The sequence below is a fragment of the Berghia stephanieae genome, chromosome 13 (genome assembly GCF_034508935.2).
Source record: "Berghia stephanieae isolate SIO BIC M18660-M18661 chromosome 13, UCSD_Bste_1.3, whole genome shotgun sequence".
In the NCBI taxonomy this organism is placed as follows: Eukaryota; Metazoa; Mollusca; class Gastropoda; order Nudibranchia; family Aeolidiidae; genus Berghia; species Berghia stephanieae.
In genome coordinates, this window is record NC_088372.1 from 32,303,542 (window position 1) to 32,319,969 (window position 16,428).

General features: G+C 39.7%; 1 protein-coding gene across 6 annotated transcripts in view; it reads left to right on the forward strand.

The window, feature by feature from the left end:
- Positions 1-16,428, forward strand: part of LOC144959088 (voltage-dependent L-type calcium channel subunit beta-1-like) — a 77,859-nt gene that overhangs the window by 40,213 nt on the left and 21,218 nt on the right. For 3 of the 6 annotated variants that reach the window (XM_078891471.1, XM_078891470.1, XM_078891469.1), the window contains exon 2: positions 12,178-13,051. The exons of 1 other annotated variant lie outside the window; for it this stretch is intronic. In XM_078891471.1, coding sequence (XP_078747597.1) covers positions 12,752-13,051 — 300 coding nt within the window. In that variant the 5' untranslated portion in view covers positions 12,178-12,751. The remainder of the gene's footprint in view (positions 1-12,177; positions 13,052-16,428) is intronic. 2 more of the 6 variants (XM_078891473.1, XM_078891472.1) reach the window with 1 other exon arrangement.

Genomic DNA, 16,428 nt, shown 5'->3' on the forward strand with positions numbered 1-16,428 from the left:
TTGTGCCCTTTTATGACTGCAGCTTTTGGTGATTTGTTATGAACATTTACTCAGTTTGCGAAGACGCTTTCGTATTCTTGTAATTGTCATGGATTCACGCGTCAAGTCACTGGAACCGTTACGTTAGACAGGTCATGGACCGTATCCTGTTGGCTGCTACCCTTCAAAGTCCCAGGTTGGAGAGTTTTGACAAGAGAAGGGTCATTTTAATCGACCGATCTTGGAATGACGAGATTCCTGTCCTCGGTGATTTGTTATGGAAATTTACTCAGTTTGCGAAGACGCTTTCGTATTCTTGTATTGTCGTGGATTCGCCCGCCGTCACTATGCAATGCTCCACAGACTCGGAACCGTTACGTTAGACAGGCCATGGACCGTAACCTGTTGGCTGCTACCCTTCAAAGTCCCAGGTTGGAGAGATTTGACAAGAGAAGGGTCATTTTACTCGACCGATATTGGAATGACGAGATTCCTGTCCTCGGTGATTTGTTATGGAAATTTACTCAGTTTGCGAAGACGCTTTCGTATTCTTGTATTGTCGTGGATTCGCCCGCCGTCACTATGCAATGCTCCGAAGACTCGGAACCGTTACGTTAGACTTAGACAGGTCATGGACCGTATCCTGTTGGCTGCTACCCTTCAAAGTCCCAGGTTGGAGTTGGAGTTGGAGAGTTTTTGACAAGATGAGGGTCATTTTAATCGATCGATATGGGAAGGACGAGATTCCTGTCCGATTAAAAAAAAAATTGTATACTGATATTCCTCCAATACTTTAAAACTAGACATGAAATTGACAGGCATCGACTCAAACACCTGGGAGTCGCTTGCTGATGACCGCAGCGGCTGGAGATATGCGGTGATGGAGGGAGTGAAGAGAGGTGAGGAGAGGAGAAAGATGAAGTTTGAGGAGAGGAGAGAAAGGAGGAAAGAGAGGCAGCAGATCCAAATACCAAACACACAAACTATGTGTGCAACAACTGCGGTAGAGACTGCCATGCAAGGATTGGTCTGCTGAGTCACACCCGTCGTTGCTCTCAACAAGACTGATGAGACTAAAGCCATACAGGGCGCAAACCATTGTCTCTTGAGACAGAAGGATGCCTACCACTTTAAAACTTATTGTTGTGGCCTTGTAAGACGAATAGGACAGCAGAAGATAGAAAACACCCGATATAACAATCGTAGCCGTCAGTTTATTGTCTGCAATACTGCATTACAAACTGGCAGCAGCCTCTTATTGTTCTTCACACTACTATGTTATGACGATCGACCCAATCAGCAAAGTCCGGTCCGCATTCGTGCACCGTCGCGAACCCGCCGGGTAGCATCGTCACAACACACCTTTCGACTAGATGCTCTGCCGTCTCGGGTTCTTGCCCGCAGCGGGGACTTATTGAACAGGTAGTAAGACCCCACCGATGTAACGCACTTGCCGTCAGGCAGCTCCTCGACCGAAGCCGATTCGCAGCCACCCAATGTCTCCTCTTACTGGTGTCAAAGCCTGGCAACATCTCACCAAACTGGCGAAACTCATTACACACTGGAGAAACGCCTTTTAACGTTTGTGTGCAATCGTCACCGTATTATGTCCACACGAACCTGATATCCAAAAGCAATTTTTAAAGCATTTTGATTCAGCATCAGAATTTGATTCAGAATAAATGGCTGGCCTCTTTTATGAGAATTTGTTTCTTCATCTTGACAAAAAAAAAAATAATTTTTTTTTTGGACTTTTTAAAAACTCAATTTTCAATGTCCATCCCTTTCCCGCAAAACACCAAATTGTCACGTTGGTCACATTTTTGGCCCGAGGATGGTCCACTCTATACCACATATCGATTGAAATGAAACTCAAACGTGATTTGAATTTCTCAAACCCGAGATTTCTTTTGAAGATACTTTTGACGGGTTGATGGTCAGTAACAGTTTCCTGGAAAGACATTTCGTCTGTTTACGGCAGACTATAGATAGTATGCGCTTGGCTAAGAAGCTCACAACATTGCCATCCGGAAGTATAACGGACCAACACAAAAAAAAAATTGGCCAAGCGCATTCTATCTATACGAGCACTTCTGGCTCCGGAAGATGATGGCATAGCAATGAGTAGACGAGATTTTTTTTTTTTTCACCACCGTATATTTATTTGGTTTGCGGAAAACGATAAAGAGAGACAATAAATGTTATGTTGGCGGAATGGGGAGAGGGGATGGAGGAGGAGGAGGAGAGAGAGATCGTTATGATAATGCATCGACAGACATTTTGTCATGTCGGAATGGATCGAATCATACAATCTGCACGCCATTTGTTCTTTTTTATATCATTCGTATCGTCAACAATATTATTGTTTTACGAAAACTTTTCTTTGGCGGACAGCCATGTATTGTTATATAAATAAACAACTAAGTAACTGATAGATTCGCTTAAACGCATGCTAACCAATCTCCACCGATGTATGTTATTATTATTATTATTATAATTTATTATTATTATTATTATTATTATTATTATTATTATTATTATTATTATTATTATTATTATTATTATTATTATTATTATTATTATTATTATTATTATTATTAATTGTGTTGTTGTTGTTATTATTAATCTATCGATTGAAATGAAACTCAGACGGGTGTGTGTGTGTTTGTGTGTATGTGCCCACACAACAGAAAGAGAGAGAGAGGGAGATAGATAGATCGAGAGAGAGAGAGAGAGAGAGAGAGAGAGAGAGAGAGAGAGAGAGAGAGAGAGAGAGAGAGAGAGAGAGAGAGAGAGTACAGCACACCACTGACCTAAGCAGAGAGCGAGACAAATCTGATGACGCTGCTACTGCTTACCGATGATGACGGTGGCGATGATGATTATGATGCCGTTGATTATAATGGAGATGATCGATACTCGGCATCGGGCTGATGACAATAGACACGCGCACATACACATACACTCACAGCGAGAGAAGAGAGAGAGAGAGAGAGAGAGAGAGAGAGAGAGAGAGAGAGAGAGAGAGAGATGTATAATTGGAAAGGTAGGTAGATAGTTGGACAGATAATATATAGTAATATACAAACCGATACAGAGAGAGAGAGAGAGAGAGAGAGAGAGAGAGAGAGAGAGAGAGAGAGAGAGAGAGAGATGGATGGATAATTGGATAGGTAGGTAGTTTGATAGATAATATATAATAATATACAAACCGATACAGCGAGAGAGAGAGAGAGAGAGAGAGAGAGAGAGAGAGAGAGAGAGAGAGAGAGAGAGAGAGAGAGAGAGAGAGAGAGAGAGAGAGAGAGAGAGAGAGAGAGAGATGGATAATTATATAGGTAGGTAGGTAGGTAGATTGATAGATAGGCAAATATACAAAGAAATAGATTGGTGATGTGTGTGTGTGGGGGAGGGGGGGGGGGGGGGGGGGGGGGGGGTGTCCTCCTCTTCCACCATTCTTTCTAAGTAACTCTTGCCGGGGTTGGCGTTGGCACTGTTATCGTCTTTTCTAGTATCGTGGTTTTCCTTTGTAACATTTATCTATTTTATTTTCCGTGCTTGTCATGGAAATGGCGCTGCTGAAGCTCAAAGAAATATATAACAATGTGAAATCAATTGAATGTGAGCTTCAATTTAATAACCGAAAACAGATATTGTGGACGTATCGGGTTTCTCCTTTTATCAACAAAACATGGTAAATGAAACACGACAGACGAATGAAATATGAATGTGAGAATGGCGTTTTAAAGCTATGAGATATATGAGAATGGCGCCGTTGAAGTATGAGATATGTGAGAATGGCGTGTTTAAGGTTTGAAATATGTGAGAACGGAGCTGTTAAAGTATGAGATATGTGAGAATGACGTTTTTAAGGTATGAAATATGTGAGGATGGCGTTGTTAATGTGAATCGTGAATCACCTTAATGAAGCCATTCTCACATAGTATCTTATTCATCTGTAGTGTTTCATTCATCGTTGATAAAGGGAAATACAGAAACGTCCATATTATCTGTTCTCGTTTATTAGATTGAAGCTGACATTCAATTTCACATTGTTAATAAGTGCTTGTCGTGGAATAAGACTCCTCTTTTTCTTGGGTCTGACTGGTTTCCTGGAGGGAGCATGGAGACATTCTATCTCTCTGATTGAGTTTCTATAAAAACCTTCTGAGTGTCACACATATTATTTTGCTGCGTAACCCAAGCAGCCCCTCGCCCATTGTCTAAAACCTTTGGGATCGTTTAGACTCTGTGTTTTAGAGTATTGAGGTTCTGAACTTTAAACCAAGCTCTTTTGTGAGCGGTGTAAAATCTTCCTTTTCCCATTTGCTGAATTTTTTTCCCACGAACTTTTGCAATTGCACATCTTCTTATAAACACAAGTACTCATCACTGGGTATTATTCCACCCTTCCTAAATAGTAACGCGTAATGATATCATGTTTACAATAATAATTTGTGAAGTCAGAATATAAATCGTTGAATTTCACTAAAAATCAGATTCTTTTAAAAAGAAGTATCATTTAAATGTTTTTGAAGATGTCTTTTATTCAAAGATGACGAAATTGGAATCGACTGAGGGGTAGAATAAAAGATTTCTTACACTCTTGCGTTTCGGAATTCGAACTTTGTTCTCAACTCGCACTCGCAAGCTCGTGCAGCGGTTGGGGACACGTCCGGAATTCCAAAAAGCAGGAGTGTGAGAATCGTATATTATTCAATACTGTCCGACACAGATCAAGAGAGTTGTGCGCCTTTCAGAACTTTCCTTTAACTGTGTCATTTCATTTAATTTGGCTTATCTTGAAGACTATGGCATATTTTGTCTTATCCATCTCTCCGTTTCGTCCTATCTAAAAGTTAAATGTAGCTGTTGGCCTGATACTCCTTGTAAAGCGCTGCGAGAATATTGTTCTATGACAGTTCCAAGTTTTACTTTCTTTAAAATATATATTTTACCTGGTCTTAGAGTGGTAGGGGCTTGGTTGAGAGAGATCGATGTGTGAGGTGGTGGTGGACGAATGGAAGGTGGGGGGAAGGGTAAAAAAAGGAAGTGGCCGTCATGTTTTATTTTACGACCCATCAACTTCAATTCCTGTGGTTGATTTACTCATCGCTCAACAACTGGACTAATTCCATCCATCACGAGGCTGAAATTCACTCATGCTACCTTGTATACAACTTGTACGATCATGCATGCATCTTGTCATGCGTGAGTTGCTTCTTTCAGTATGTCTTGTGCTTGCTCAAGCCTCTCAGGTTTGCCCCCCCCCCTCTCTCTCTATCTCTGTCTGTGTGTGTGCTCTCTCTGCTTATTTTTTCTTCTCCCCTTTCTCTCTATCGCCCCCCCCCCTTTCTCTCTCTCTCTCTCTCTCTCTCTCTCTCTCTCTCTGCGTGTGTGTGCATCTTTTTAAAAGACTCTTATCTATATATCTATCTATCTATCTATCTATCTATCTATCTATCTATCTATCTATCTATCTATCTATCTATCTATCTATCTATCTATCTATCTATCTATCTATCTATCTATCTATCTATCTATCTAATTCATTCACACACTTACGCACACACACAAACACACACGATCCCATGACTCAAAGCACGTTCACGTTCCCTCATATAAACCTCTCCTTCATTAATAATAGCTTGCTAGCAACCATAGCGCACACAAACGGAGCTGCTGTTACTAATAACTCGATTCCTCATCAATAATCATAACGGGTGCAAGCAATGAAGAAATGCCTAGGATGACGAACATGGCTGGATAAGCTAGCTCTGTAGTATGTGAAGTGCTATTCCTACACACTCCCCTGCTTCCATTACCGCGTGTTATTTCAATTTTGACAATCAATATTTCCCATTCATTGTGTTGTACAAGTGTACAACACACTTTGATTCATCAATTCGGGGAATGCCCTTACTCATCGGCTATCACTTTTAGAGACACGAATGACATTGCAGCACAATGAATGGAAGAAATTAAACAAAATTCAACTCCTGTAGCGTTCTAGCTTACGCTGATAAAATACATGCATTTTTCCTTCTTTTATCTCTTGCTAGAAAGCCAGAACAGAAAGATTCTGTCAAAGAAAATTAGAAAATAAATTCACTTCAATTCAAGTCTTCAAATTTAGTCATCACCCCCCCCCCCCCCCCCCCCCCCCCCCCCCCCCCCCCCCCCTCTTAAGAACGTGTGAAAAAGTCTCAATGGGTTCTTCTTCTTCTTCTTCTTCTTCTTCTTCTTCTTCTTCTTCTTCTTCTTCTTCTTCTTCTTCTTCTTCTTCTTCTTCTCCTCCTCCTCCTCCTCCTCCTCCTCCTCCTCCTCCTCCTCCTTTCTTCATCTTCGTCATAGTCTTCTTCCAATAATGATAATAGTATTTAGCTTTCTACAAATTATGTTGATGTAAAGATGTGATTTAATTTATGCACGGTTGAATGAATGGCTCAAGTAATTGGATTGCACAGTTGTTAGTTGTGATTGGTAACAAGTAGGTCGGGCTTGTGCTTGTGCAATATTATAGTTTTCCCCCATCGATTCCCCATACGCTTAATAAATGTCATGTGATTAATCTTGTTATTTGGTTGAGTTTGGGAATGGACGTGTACTCGTTTGGCTTTAATAGACGACAAAGAAATATGCGAAGGCGGTTTTTGGCTGTCATCATCATCATCATTGCCTTTTTCACCCTGGGTCAGGGTATAGGCCACAGACAAACAGTTTCCATCCTTCTCTATCCTGAGCCAACTTTTTTTTTATCTCATTCCAGGTCTTACCACTTCTCTGTATATCAGCTTCTTTAATTCTTCTCCATGTTCCTCGTGGCCTTCCCCTTGATCTTCTGCCCTGAGGGTTCCAGTCCAATACTTTCTTTGTTATAGTTGAGTCATTCTTTCTAAGCGTGTGTCCAATCCACCTCCATCGTCTTCTTCCTATATCCTCTCCCACTGGTTTCTCCTGTGTTCTTTTCCATACTTCTTCATTTTTTATTCTATCCATCCATTTTATTCTGAGTAGCTTACGCATGCACCTGTTTACGAAAATCTGTACCCTCCTTATACATGCCTGTGATGCGTTCCAAGTTTCACATCCATACAGTAGGACAGACTTCACGTTTGAGTTGAAAAGTCTTAGCTTTAGTTGAAGGGAGATATCTTTAGTTCTCCAAACTCTGTTCAAAGATGTGAATGCAGCCTGTGCCTTTCCTATTCGTGCTTTCACCTCTGCTTCCGTGCCTCCATCCTTGTCAATTATACTTCCGAGATAGCAGAAAGTGTCTATATCTTCGAGTTCCTGATCTTTTACTTTGATCTGTTCCCTTTGACGCGTACCTATCCTCAAGACCTTTGACTTTGCAGGGTGTTTTGGCTGTACTGGTACGTTATTTTTATCTCCCCGCCCCCGCGCCATGAATATCTATTATTATCCCTTTCCTTGTTCCTCTCTACGCCATTCTTTCTCGGAATGAGACCGCCCGGCTGAAGACCTTTGCCGTGAGGGAGGTAGTTGGATTTGAGCATGTTTTAATATATGAATTATAACATATTCTACGCATTTTATAAATGTAAATTTATAAACCATCAGAAAATCTTCATTTTGGTAGGTATTCATTGTCAGTCTTTGTCGAACTTTTCTTTAGGGTCTCCACAAAGTTGGAAAATCGGAAAAAGTCGATGGTTTGATAATTCTCTTTTTTGGTTCGGAAAATAATTCGGAGGAATTCACTCATTTGGGTACACTTACTTACTTACTTACTTACTTACTTACTTACTTACTTACTTACTTACTTACTTACTTACTTACTTTCTTACTTACTTAAACTTACTTACTTACTTACTTACTTACTTACTTACTTACTTACTTACTTACTTACTTATCCTCTTAGTGCTTGATCTTATCCTCTTAGTGCTTGATCAGCACATAAGGCTGACTATGTGGAACGCCATCTTTCGCAGTTGGAGGCCATTTTTGTCATCTGTTCCCAAGACCATCCACTAGCTTTCATTTCCCTCTCGATACTCCTCCTCCTCCTCCATGTCTCCAGCGGACGGCCCGTTGATCTCGTTCCCTGTGGGATCTACCTGAGGGTTATCCTGGGAATGGCACTAGAATCCATTCTGAAGACATGTCCTGTCCATTTCCAACTTCTCCACTTAACAGCTTCAGATACTTGTTCAATTTGTGCGCATTTTGCCAGTTCTTTGTACATTGGTCTGGAAAATTGGTCGAGAATTCGTTCAGGTCTCTATCGTCATCATCATCGTCGTCGTCGTCATCATCATCATCATCATCATCATCATCATCATCATCATCATCATCATCATCATCATCATCATCATCATCATCATCATCATCATCGTCGTCGTCATCATTATCATCATCATCATCATCATCATCATCATCATCATCATCATCATCATCATCATCATCATCATCATCATCATCATAACTCTCATCATCATCATCATAACTCTTTCACCACATCATCTACGCACCTTACTATTTTTATGTCATCTAAAATCCTCTTTAGAATGTGATAGGTAGTCTTTCTTTCTATCGTGGAGTTTCTCTCTCTCTCTCTCTCTCTCTCTCTCTCTCTCTCTCTCTCTCTCTCTCTATCCCATGACTGGTTGGTCGTCGGGGGGACTCTCGGGATGCAGACTTCACGATTCGACGCCGCTCATCACGGTCTTGGGCCTTCCTCACTTTCCTCTGTCTTCTTCTTTTTCGGCAGCCTTCTACTGTGCCCTGCAATATTGTCTTGCATAAGCTTTCGTGTCTTACGAGGTGTCCAAACCAAGACATTTTCCTTCTCTTTACCATTGCAAGTAGTGGTTCTTGCCTGCCTTCCTGCCAGTTCTTTTACTTCGTCCAGAACACTTACATTGGTCCTATGTTCCAAATATGATATTTATCGTGGAGTTTACGGATCTGGTAGGGTCCAATTTTTTAATTTTTTTTTTTAAATTTCCCCAGAATTTGTGGGAACCCTGTTACTGTTATGGAGTTTCAATTGAGACTGTGAGGTCATTTTTCACAATGATATCAGTGGTTAAATGACTGGAAACCTGTCAAAACCAGTTTTCATTTTTAAAAAGTAACAATAGTAACAACGGCAATAACAAAAGCAACAGTATGAACAAATACAATTATAACAGCAACAACAGCAACTTTATAGACAAAAGCAAATAGCAACAAAAACAATATCACCACTACCAAAACAACAACGACGATAACAGTAATAATATTGATTTCCTTTTCCTGTTGCGCTATCGTTTGAAATTTACATCTAGACGTCTAATTCTTTTTATTTATTATTGCTTGTGTGTGTGTGTGTGTGTGTGTGTGTGTGTGTGTGTTGTTCATTTATTGTGTGTTGAAATGCTTTCATGTATAGCTATGTAGGTGTTGAATCGATGCGGTAAGAACAGAGCTGTATGCAAATGAGTTAGGTCCGCCGCTTCGTCATGGCATTTTAAGTTAGGCCGTTTTTTTTGGATAACGGAACTAAGGGAGGTGAAGGGGGAGGGGGGGGGGGGGTAACATGAGGAAATCTCTAACTATGGAAGGTTTGGCTCCATCACGGACAAGGGGGATAAATCAGGAAGGGAAAGCTATGAATAACAAATACAGATGGCATTAGTCTTCATGCCATGTTACGAGAACAAAAGGTTTGGTGAACGAGAATCACGAAAATACTTGTAAGAATACAATAAAGTTTATGATTTAAATGAAATAAAGACATGCCTATATGTGATTAAGGTACCCTCCCACTGTGTGACCATGCTCAATGCGCTTTATCATTACTTAATATTTTCCATTTAAAGGAGGAAAAGGGAACCATATTTCTTTTTTCGTATATTGCAAGTCGCGACCGGTATACCAATTTATATTCGCACTTAAATAAAACAAAAACAAACAAACAAATAATAATAAATAGATAAATATATTATTTTAAAAAAAATTGATAAAAAACGATGAGCTTCAGTTACCCGAGGAAATCCGTGTATCGATATTTCAACCCGAAAGACGGTCAGTGCATTTATTATGTTGGCCCATTGGTGTCTGGGGTGTGGAAAACACACTGACATAAGTATTAAAGCTGCTTCTATATTCCATCATTGGATGGGGAAGCTGTCAATTTGTCTGATAAAAAATCTGTCATACATTAATTCTCCCTTAAAAATTAGTCAATGATGACTGTTTTAACCAGTTGACTGCCGTACTAGGGGTAGGGGGGGGGGGGGGGCTAGACCAGAAAACTCGTCCTCCAAATATCGATCGACTTAAATGGCCCTCGTCTTGGCAAGAACTCTCAAACTTGAGACCTCGTGAAGTGATTTTTCAGCACATTCTCTCTGTGATGAGCTGTAAAATCCATACGCACCAATTGATTGCAATAAGATTAGCGACTTCAGGGCTAGGTAGAACGAGTAGGAACTTAAGAATTTAAAATCTATGTTAAAGTCAAAGCGGTCTGTAAGACGCAAAACAACAGATCAGATCTCGGATTTTCAATAGACAAGCGTGTAGATAACACTTATTTTATTATAGTATCAGGTAGATCATTTATATAGACAATGTACGGTTAAGGACCAAGTACACTGCCCTGAGGGACACCACTAGTTGCGCATATGAAATCAGAACAACTTTCACCCACGACACCTCGTTGTGTACAATCAGTTAAAAAAGATACGATCCAGTTATACATATTACCAGTAATTCCATAACCTTTTAAGTTTCAAAATAACATTTTGTGTGGCACGAAATCGAAAGCTTTCATGAAATCCAAATATATAACATCAATATTGCATTTTCATCAATACATCTTGTAAAATCATCCATTACTTGCAATTACTGAGTTATGCAAGAGCGTCCCTTTCTAAATCCATGTTGACAATTATTTATCAATTGATTCATGTCAAGAAAAGTAACTATTTTCTCTTTCCCTATACTCTCTAAGATTTTACAAAGAATACACGTTAGACTTATTGGTCTGTTGTTAGATGGATCACATCGATCACCCTTTTTGAATATTGACGTAACATTTGCAAATTGTTGTTCGTTGTTGTTGTTGTTGTTGTTGTTGTTGTTCTTCTTCTTCTTCTTCTTCTTCTTCTTCTTCTTCTTCTTCTTCTTCTTCTTCTTCTTCTTCTTCTTCTTCTTCTTCTTCTTGATGATGATGTTGATGTTGTTATTGTTGCTGTTGATGTCGCTGTTGTTGTTATTATTATCATTACTATGTTATATTTATCACGATGGTTGTTGCTGTCTTTTGTGTAAATGGTTTAAATCATTTAAATCGGCTAAAAGGCGGTGTCTATGTTTACCTATATTTCATGACATGTCTTTGACGAAACAACCTGTTTTGTGTGATCAGACAGGCATCAATTTGACATCGCTTGGTCTGTAATGTTCTATGATGACTGCCATTACATGCAATACGGGATCGATTTTTCTGGTTTTTACGTATCGACCGGATTTATTTTAGATTCTGGAATGCGATTTGAGGTAATTTGGAAGACTGTAAAATAGAACACATGCAAATGGCTACTCTTTGATTCGAGATATATTATATATATTATGAGCTTGGGTATGCAGGGGGGGGGGCATTAAATGGGAGAAAATACATTTTTTGAAAATCGAACTTTGCCATTAATAAAGGTTGTTATTAATATAAAATGATTTTAAAAATAAATCTGAATCGAAAACTGTTGGTGAACGAATCGATGTGTTTAGAATTTGAACAACGGATATTGCAACGACACATAAGTCGGTGATACAAATATTCTATCTAGGATTTTTGTGATTTTTCTAGGAACAAGTGATTGTTTGTGTTTAATGGGGGCAGTGTCAAATGTTGTTTTCCCAACATTCGCTACCAAAAGACATCACTTATTGAATTATTGTGAAAACAATGTGAAAGAATATAGTCTTCATCTGCTTTTTGCGATGGATAAAGAAATAAATGGGGCTGTACCAACAACATCAAAAGACAAAACAAAACAAAAAAAAAAAAAAAAACAACGAAAAAAACAAAACAAAACAGTTTCGTAACACTTCGGCGTAATAATACATCTATGATCAGTTATTTAGTAGAACAACGGATGGATTTAGTTTTTATCACGTTTAGATGTTTGTGGGTTGAAGCGTTCCGAATGAAATGTCCTTTTTTTTCTTTCTTTTTTTTTTTTTTAGAAAACACACCTCATAACATAATAATTTATGTATGTCGTCACATTTTAGGAAGTCGCCTCAAAGAAAACTATTAATCTTTGCTTAAAGTGAGATTCGTTGAGTGAAGACTTTAGGAACTAACTTCGAGGTCTTGATTCAAATCTTGTGGACTTTCGTGTGAAACTCATTCATTCAGTGTGACCTTATAAAAAAAGAAAATATAAGACTATTCAAATATGGTGGATTTTGTGAAATTTTGATAATAAGCAATTGAATCTTGATAAATAATAGTTGTTAATTATTTGCCAAATAGGACACTCATAAGTATAAACAATAAATATCGTTGACCTTGAACGTCCAATGACCCTTCACGAGACTTGTCAAGGAGTAGTTGATCAGTCTTTGAAGGCAACACTTACGAAAAATAATTATTTTTGACCTTAGACATTCGACAAACCTACAGAAGAAGACTTATTAGCTGTTTAATCCCATAACACAACCCTTAGGAGTGCAAAGAATAAAGACACATCGTTGACCTTGGGCGTCCGTCTTATGACCCCGGGGTTATCATCGCCGACCTTGACATTGGCTTGACATGCGTATCAAGGCGACAGAAGATACGCCAAGGTTTTATGGAGGAAGCAGCGGCAGCAGCAGTATGGATGGCGGGATGACGTCCGTGATGATGACAAACAGAATGATGATGATGGGTGGTGGTGGAGGAATTGGAGTTGGTGGTGGTGGTGGTGGTGGTGGAGGTGGTGATGATGATGAGGACATGTTGTCATCGCCCACCACCACGGAGAAGACGACCACTACAACCGGAAGATACCACAGGCATAACCAGGAAGGCAGTGTCGGTGTCCCCCTGGGACTCAGCGATATCGACTCTCTGGTGTGTTATCCTTATTTATTTATTTATTTATTTGTTTGTTTCCATCTTGAAGGTTTTTATGTATTGTTTGACCAACCCCCAAGCCCACCCCGACCCCCCCCCCCCCAACAAAAAAAGAAAAGAAAAAAAAGATTGAGCTTTTATATAGCGTAATATCCACTAAACGTGATCAAGCCGTTTACAAGGGGTCACTGACCGATAGCAACACTTAACATGTAGTACGAGATATGAGTACGAGATAGTTAGGCGATATTATAATGTTTTCGGACAGAGACAACGCTGTAATCGGCCAGATACTCATTTTACCCCTGTATACGGTGAGAGAATGTGAGTAAAGAGCCTTTTCCAAGGACTCAACTATGCGCCGAGCGAGTCTCGAACCCAGGACTTTCCGATCCAACGCCAATTGTTTGTTATACCAATACAATGGTCAGAAAACTGTTTACTCCAAATATCATTAAATTAATACGACCCCCAGAATTTTCCAAAGAAGAAAAAAAATTGCACCTGCAATTTCTTAAGAAGTCTCAGGTTTGACATATTTTATACAATTTACTGATTAACTAATATATTTATACTAGGGGAAAGCGTTTATCATTGATTTTGTTCCTTAGTTGCGTGGCTATATGATTTAGTGGTATGCCAATAGCCTTCAGACATGAAGGTCCAGGGTTCGAGTCCCGCTCTGAGCGGCCCATATTTGGAAAAGGCTCTTTACTCACAGTCTCTCACCGTCTCTAAGTGCAGCAAAACGAGTATCTGGCCGTTATCAGTACAGTGCTGTCTGTCCGAAAAAGAAAAATTGTAATATCGCTTCCTTGTTGTCATGACTTGTCCTCCATGTTAAGTTTTGCTATTGGTTAGAGACCCCTTGTAAAGCGCTTTGAGCCCGTTTAGTGAATATTGCTCACTCGGGGCAGCGCGGCTCAGCGGTACGGTCTTTGCTTCGTGCCCAAAACGTACCGAGTTCAACTACCCGTCTCGTTGTCTGGCATGGAGCAAGTTACCTCGCCCTAGCCCACTTTGCGGCGCTGCGCTGCGGCTAACGCCTGGGTTATTCCAGTCTTCCCTTAGAATAGACCTTATAGACAAATTTCCCCATTGGGAATGAATAAGGGGAATTATTTGCAAGTAACCACAGTGAATAAATACCATGCCATCATAAGAACGTTTCAAGACGTAAACAACATCGTTCAATGCTTGATGGTTTCTTCGAGTGAACGAAAATCACAGATTAATCACACCCAACACTTGTGACCACTCCATCACAACGCTTAAATGACAGTCCCTTGTGTTTCTTCCATCCTTGTAATTATGTAAATTTTTTTTGTCACCAATCAATCGGCTGAATTCGGCAACAAATAAATGCATTCAGTCAATATTTAAGTAACATTTTCTTCTGGTCAAACCGATGGGGAAAAAAACAAAACAATTGTTTTGTCGCCGTAAAACGGCGCAGATTTTAACCCCCCCCCCTCTCTCTCTCTCTCTCTCTCTCTCTCTCTCTCTCTCTCTCTCTCTCTCTCCTTTTTTTTTTCTTCTTCTTCTATTTGGCCGCAGGATGTATCATCGGGCATCGTAATGAACGGGTCGCCGTGAATACCGTGCCCGTATTCGTTCGTATCTCTTCGTGAGCGGTGATATCGATTCCTTTTTTTTACGTCACAATTCACTGTCTGTCTGTCTGTCCCCTGCCCTTGCCTGTGCTTGCTGCTTGTACGCGTGTTTGGGTGGGGGGTGGGGGGTGGGGGGGGGGGGGGTTTAAAGTAGTAGGGGAGGAATGGGATGGGGTTGATGAGGGTCATGGGGATTATTGTAAAGTTTTCCTAATGTATTTGTTTTGTTTGTTTGTTTGTTTGTTTTTTGTTTTTTTTTTACAATGTTATTTATTTCCCCCTGGTTTGGTTGGATAGAAGGGATTTGGGAGGGGGATGTCTTCTGACTTCTCATGGCGGGCAGATAGGTCACTTACTGCGTATTCTATTCCCCCATAATATCTGTTTTCCCTTTCCATGTCACTCTCTGCCTTTGTTCTGGATTGAGATTACTCGTTTGTTTGTTTTACTTGGTCCTGGCGGGGATTCTTAGCTGAGAAGAAGACAGTCAAATCTGAAGTTCCTTTAAAAAAAAATAAAACATTTTGAGAGAGAATATTTTTCCTCTCTTTGTAAGGTACTGCTTATAGTTATTCGTTTTTGATCTTATCCAGTGTAAGAATTTGAATCTATCTTCATAATGTGTCCTTCATAGCGGAATCCTCTTTCCCCATCATGTTTAATAGAACACTCTGTCAGCGATGTTAATCTGTTTTGGTCATTGTTTTTGGTCAGAGAAATAATAGAAATAGTATGTATGCCATTGCTTTATCGGCGAGAATTTCAGGATAATGAGGTAGAGCGTGTCCGAAAAGTGTCCACCTTAGCTGAAAAATTTGAATTGACAATTGGTTGGTTGTCTTTCTAAAAATATTAATTATCGTTATTATTTCAAAATTAACCAACTACGAGGAATATTATTGTCTGTCGCTCTCTGCATAATCGCGGTTAGCAGCCGTTGTTTCCCAAAGATATAATTATCATAAGATCAAAACTTCTCCGATGGAGAAGCAATACTCTTCAACAGTCGCAACGTCACTTCCTTCCTAATTACGCATGATAACTTAGTAACACTGGCTCTAAACTATCGGAACAATGGCGGACGCCCGTATGAAATATTTCCCTGGCGAGCATAAAAGAGCATCCAGAGAAAAAAAACCCCATAAATTTGATCATGTTTTGACTTTTACACATTCTGATCACAAGGCATATGAAAAGTTCTAGCCAGCATGAAGAAGAAAAAGTAATGATTTTCTTTGTTTAGAACCAAGATGGCCGCCGTTGCCTGGCGGCATGACATCAGACTACTGAATCCAATTAAAGGAACATTGCCTTTTCGCTCTCTTCATATCTATATCGATTGTTGGCTGATTCGATTGTCTCCCAAAAACATAAATTAATATCATAGGATCAACAATTGTCTTATGGAACAATTAGAGGCCTATTCGCTCTCTGCATATTGCTCTTAAAACAATTATCGTTAGTTCTGTGGTACATCTACACGCATATTATTGCCCATTGTATGTATTAATGGTTGGTGTGTTCGTTTATAGCGCTAAATGCCGAAGCCTCAAAGCGCTTTACAATATACTTGTCAAACCTTAAACACACTCACACCGAGCCAGACAGACACACACACAATAGTCGCACACATTAACTATGCAAGTTTTACAAAATGAAATGACATTCAACAAAATGGAATCAAAAAATGGTATTTAGGTAATTATCATGCAATTCTCTCTCTCTCTCTCTCTCTCTCTCTCTCTCTCTCTCTCTCTCTCT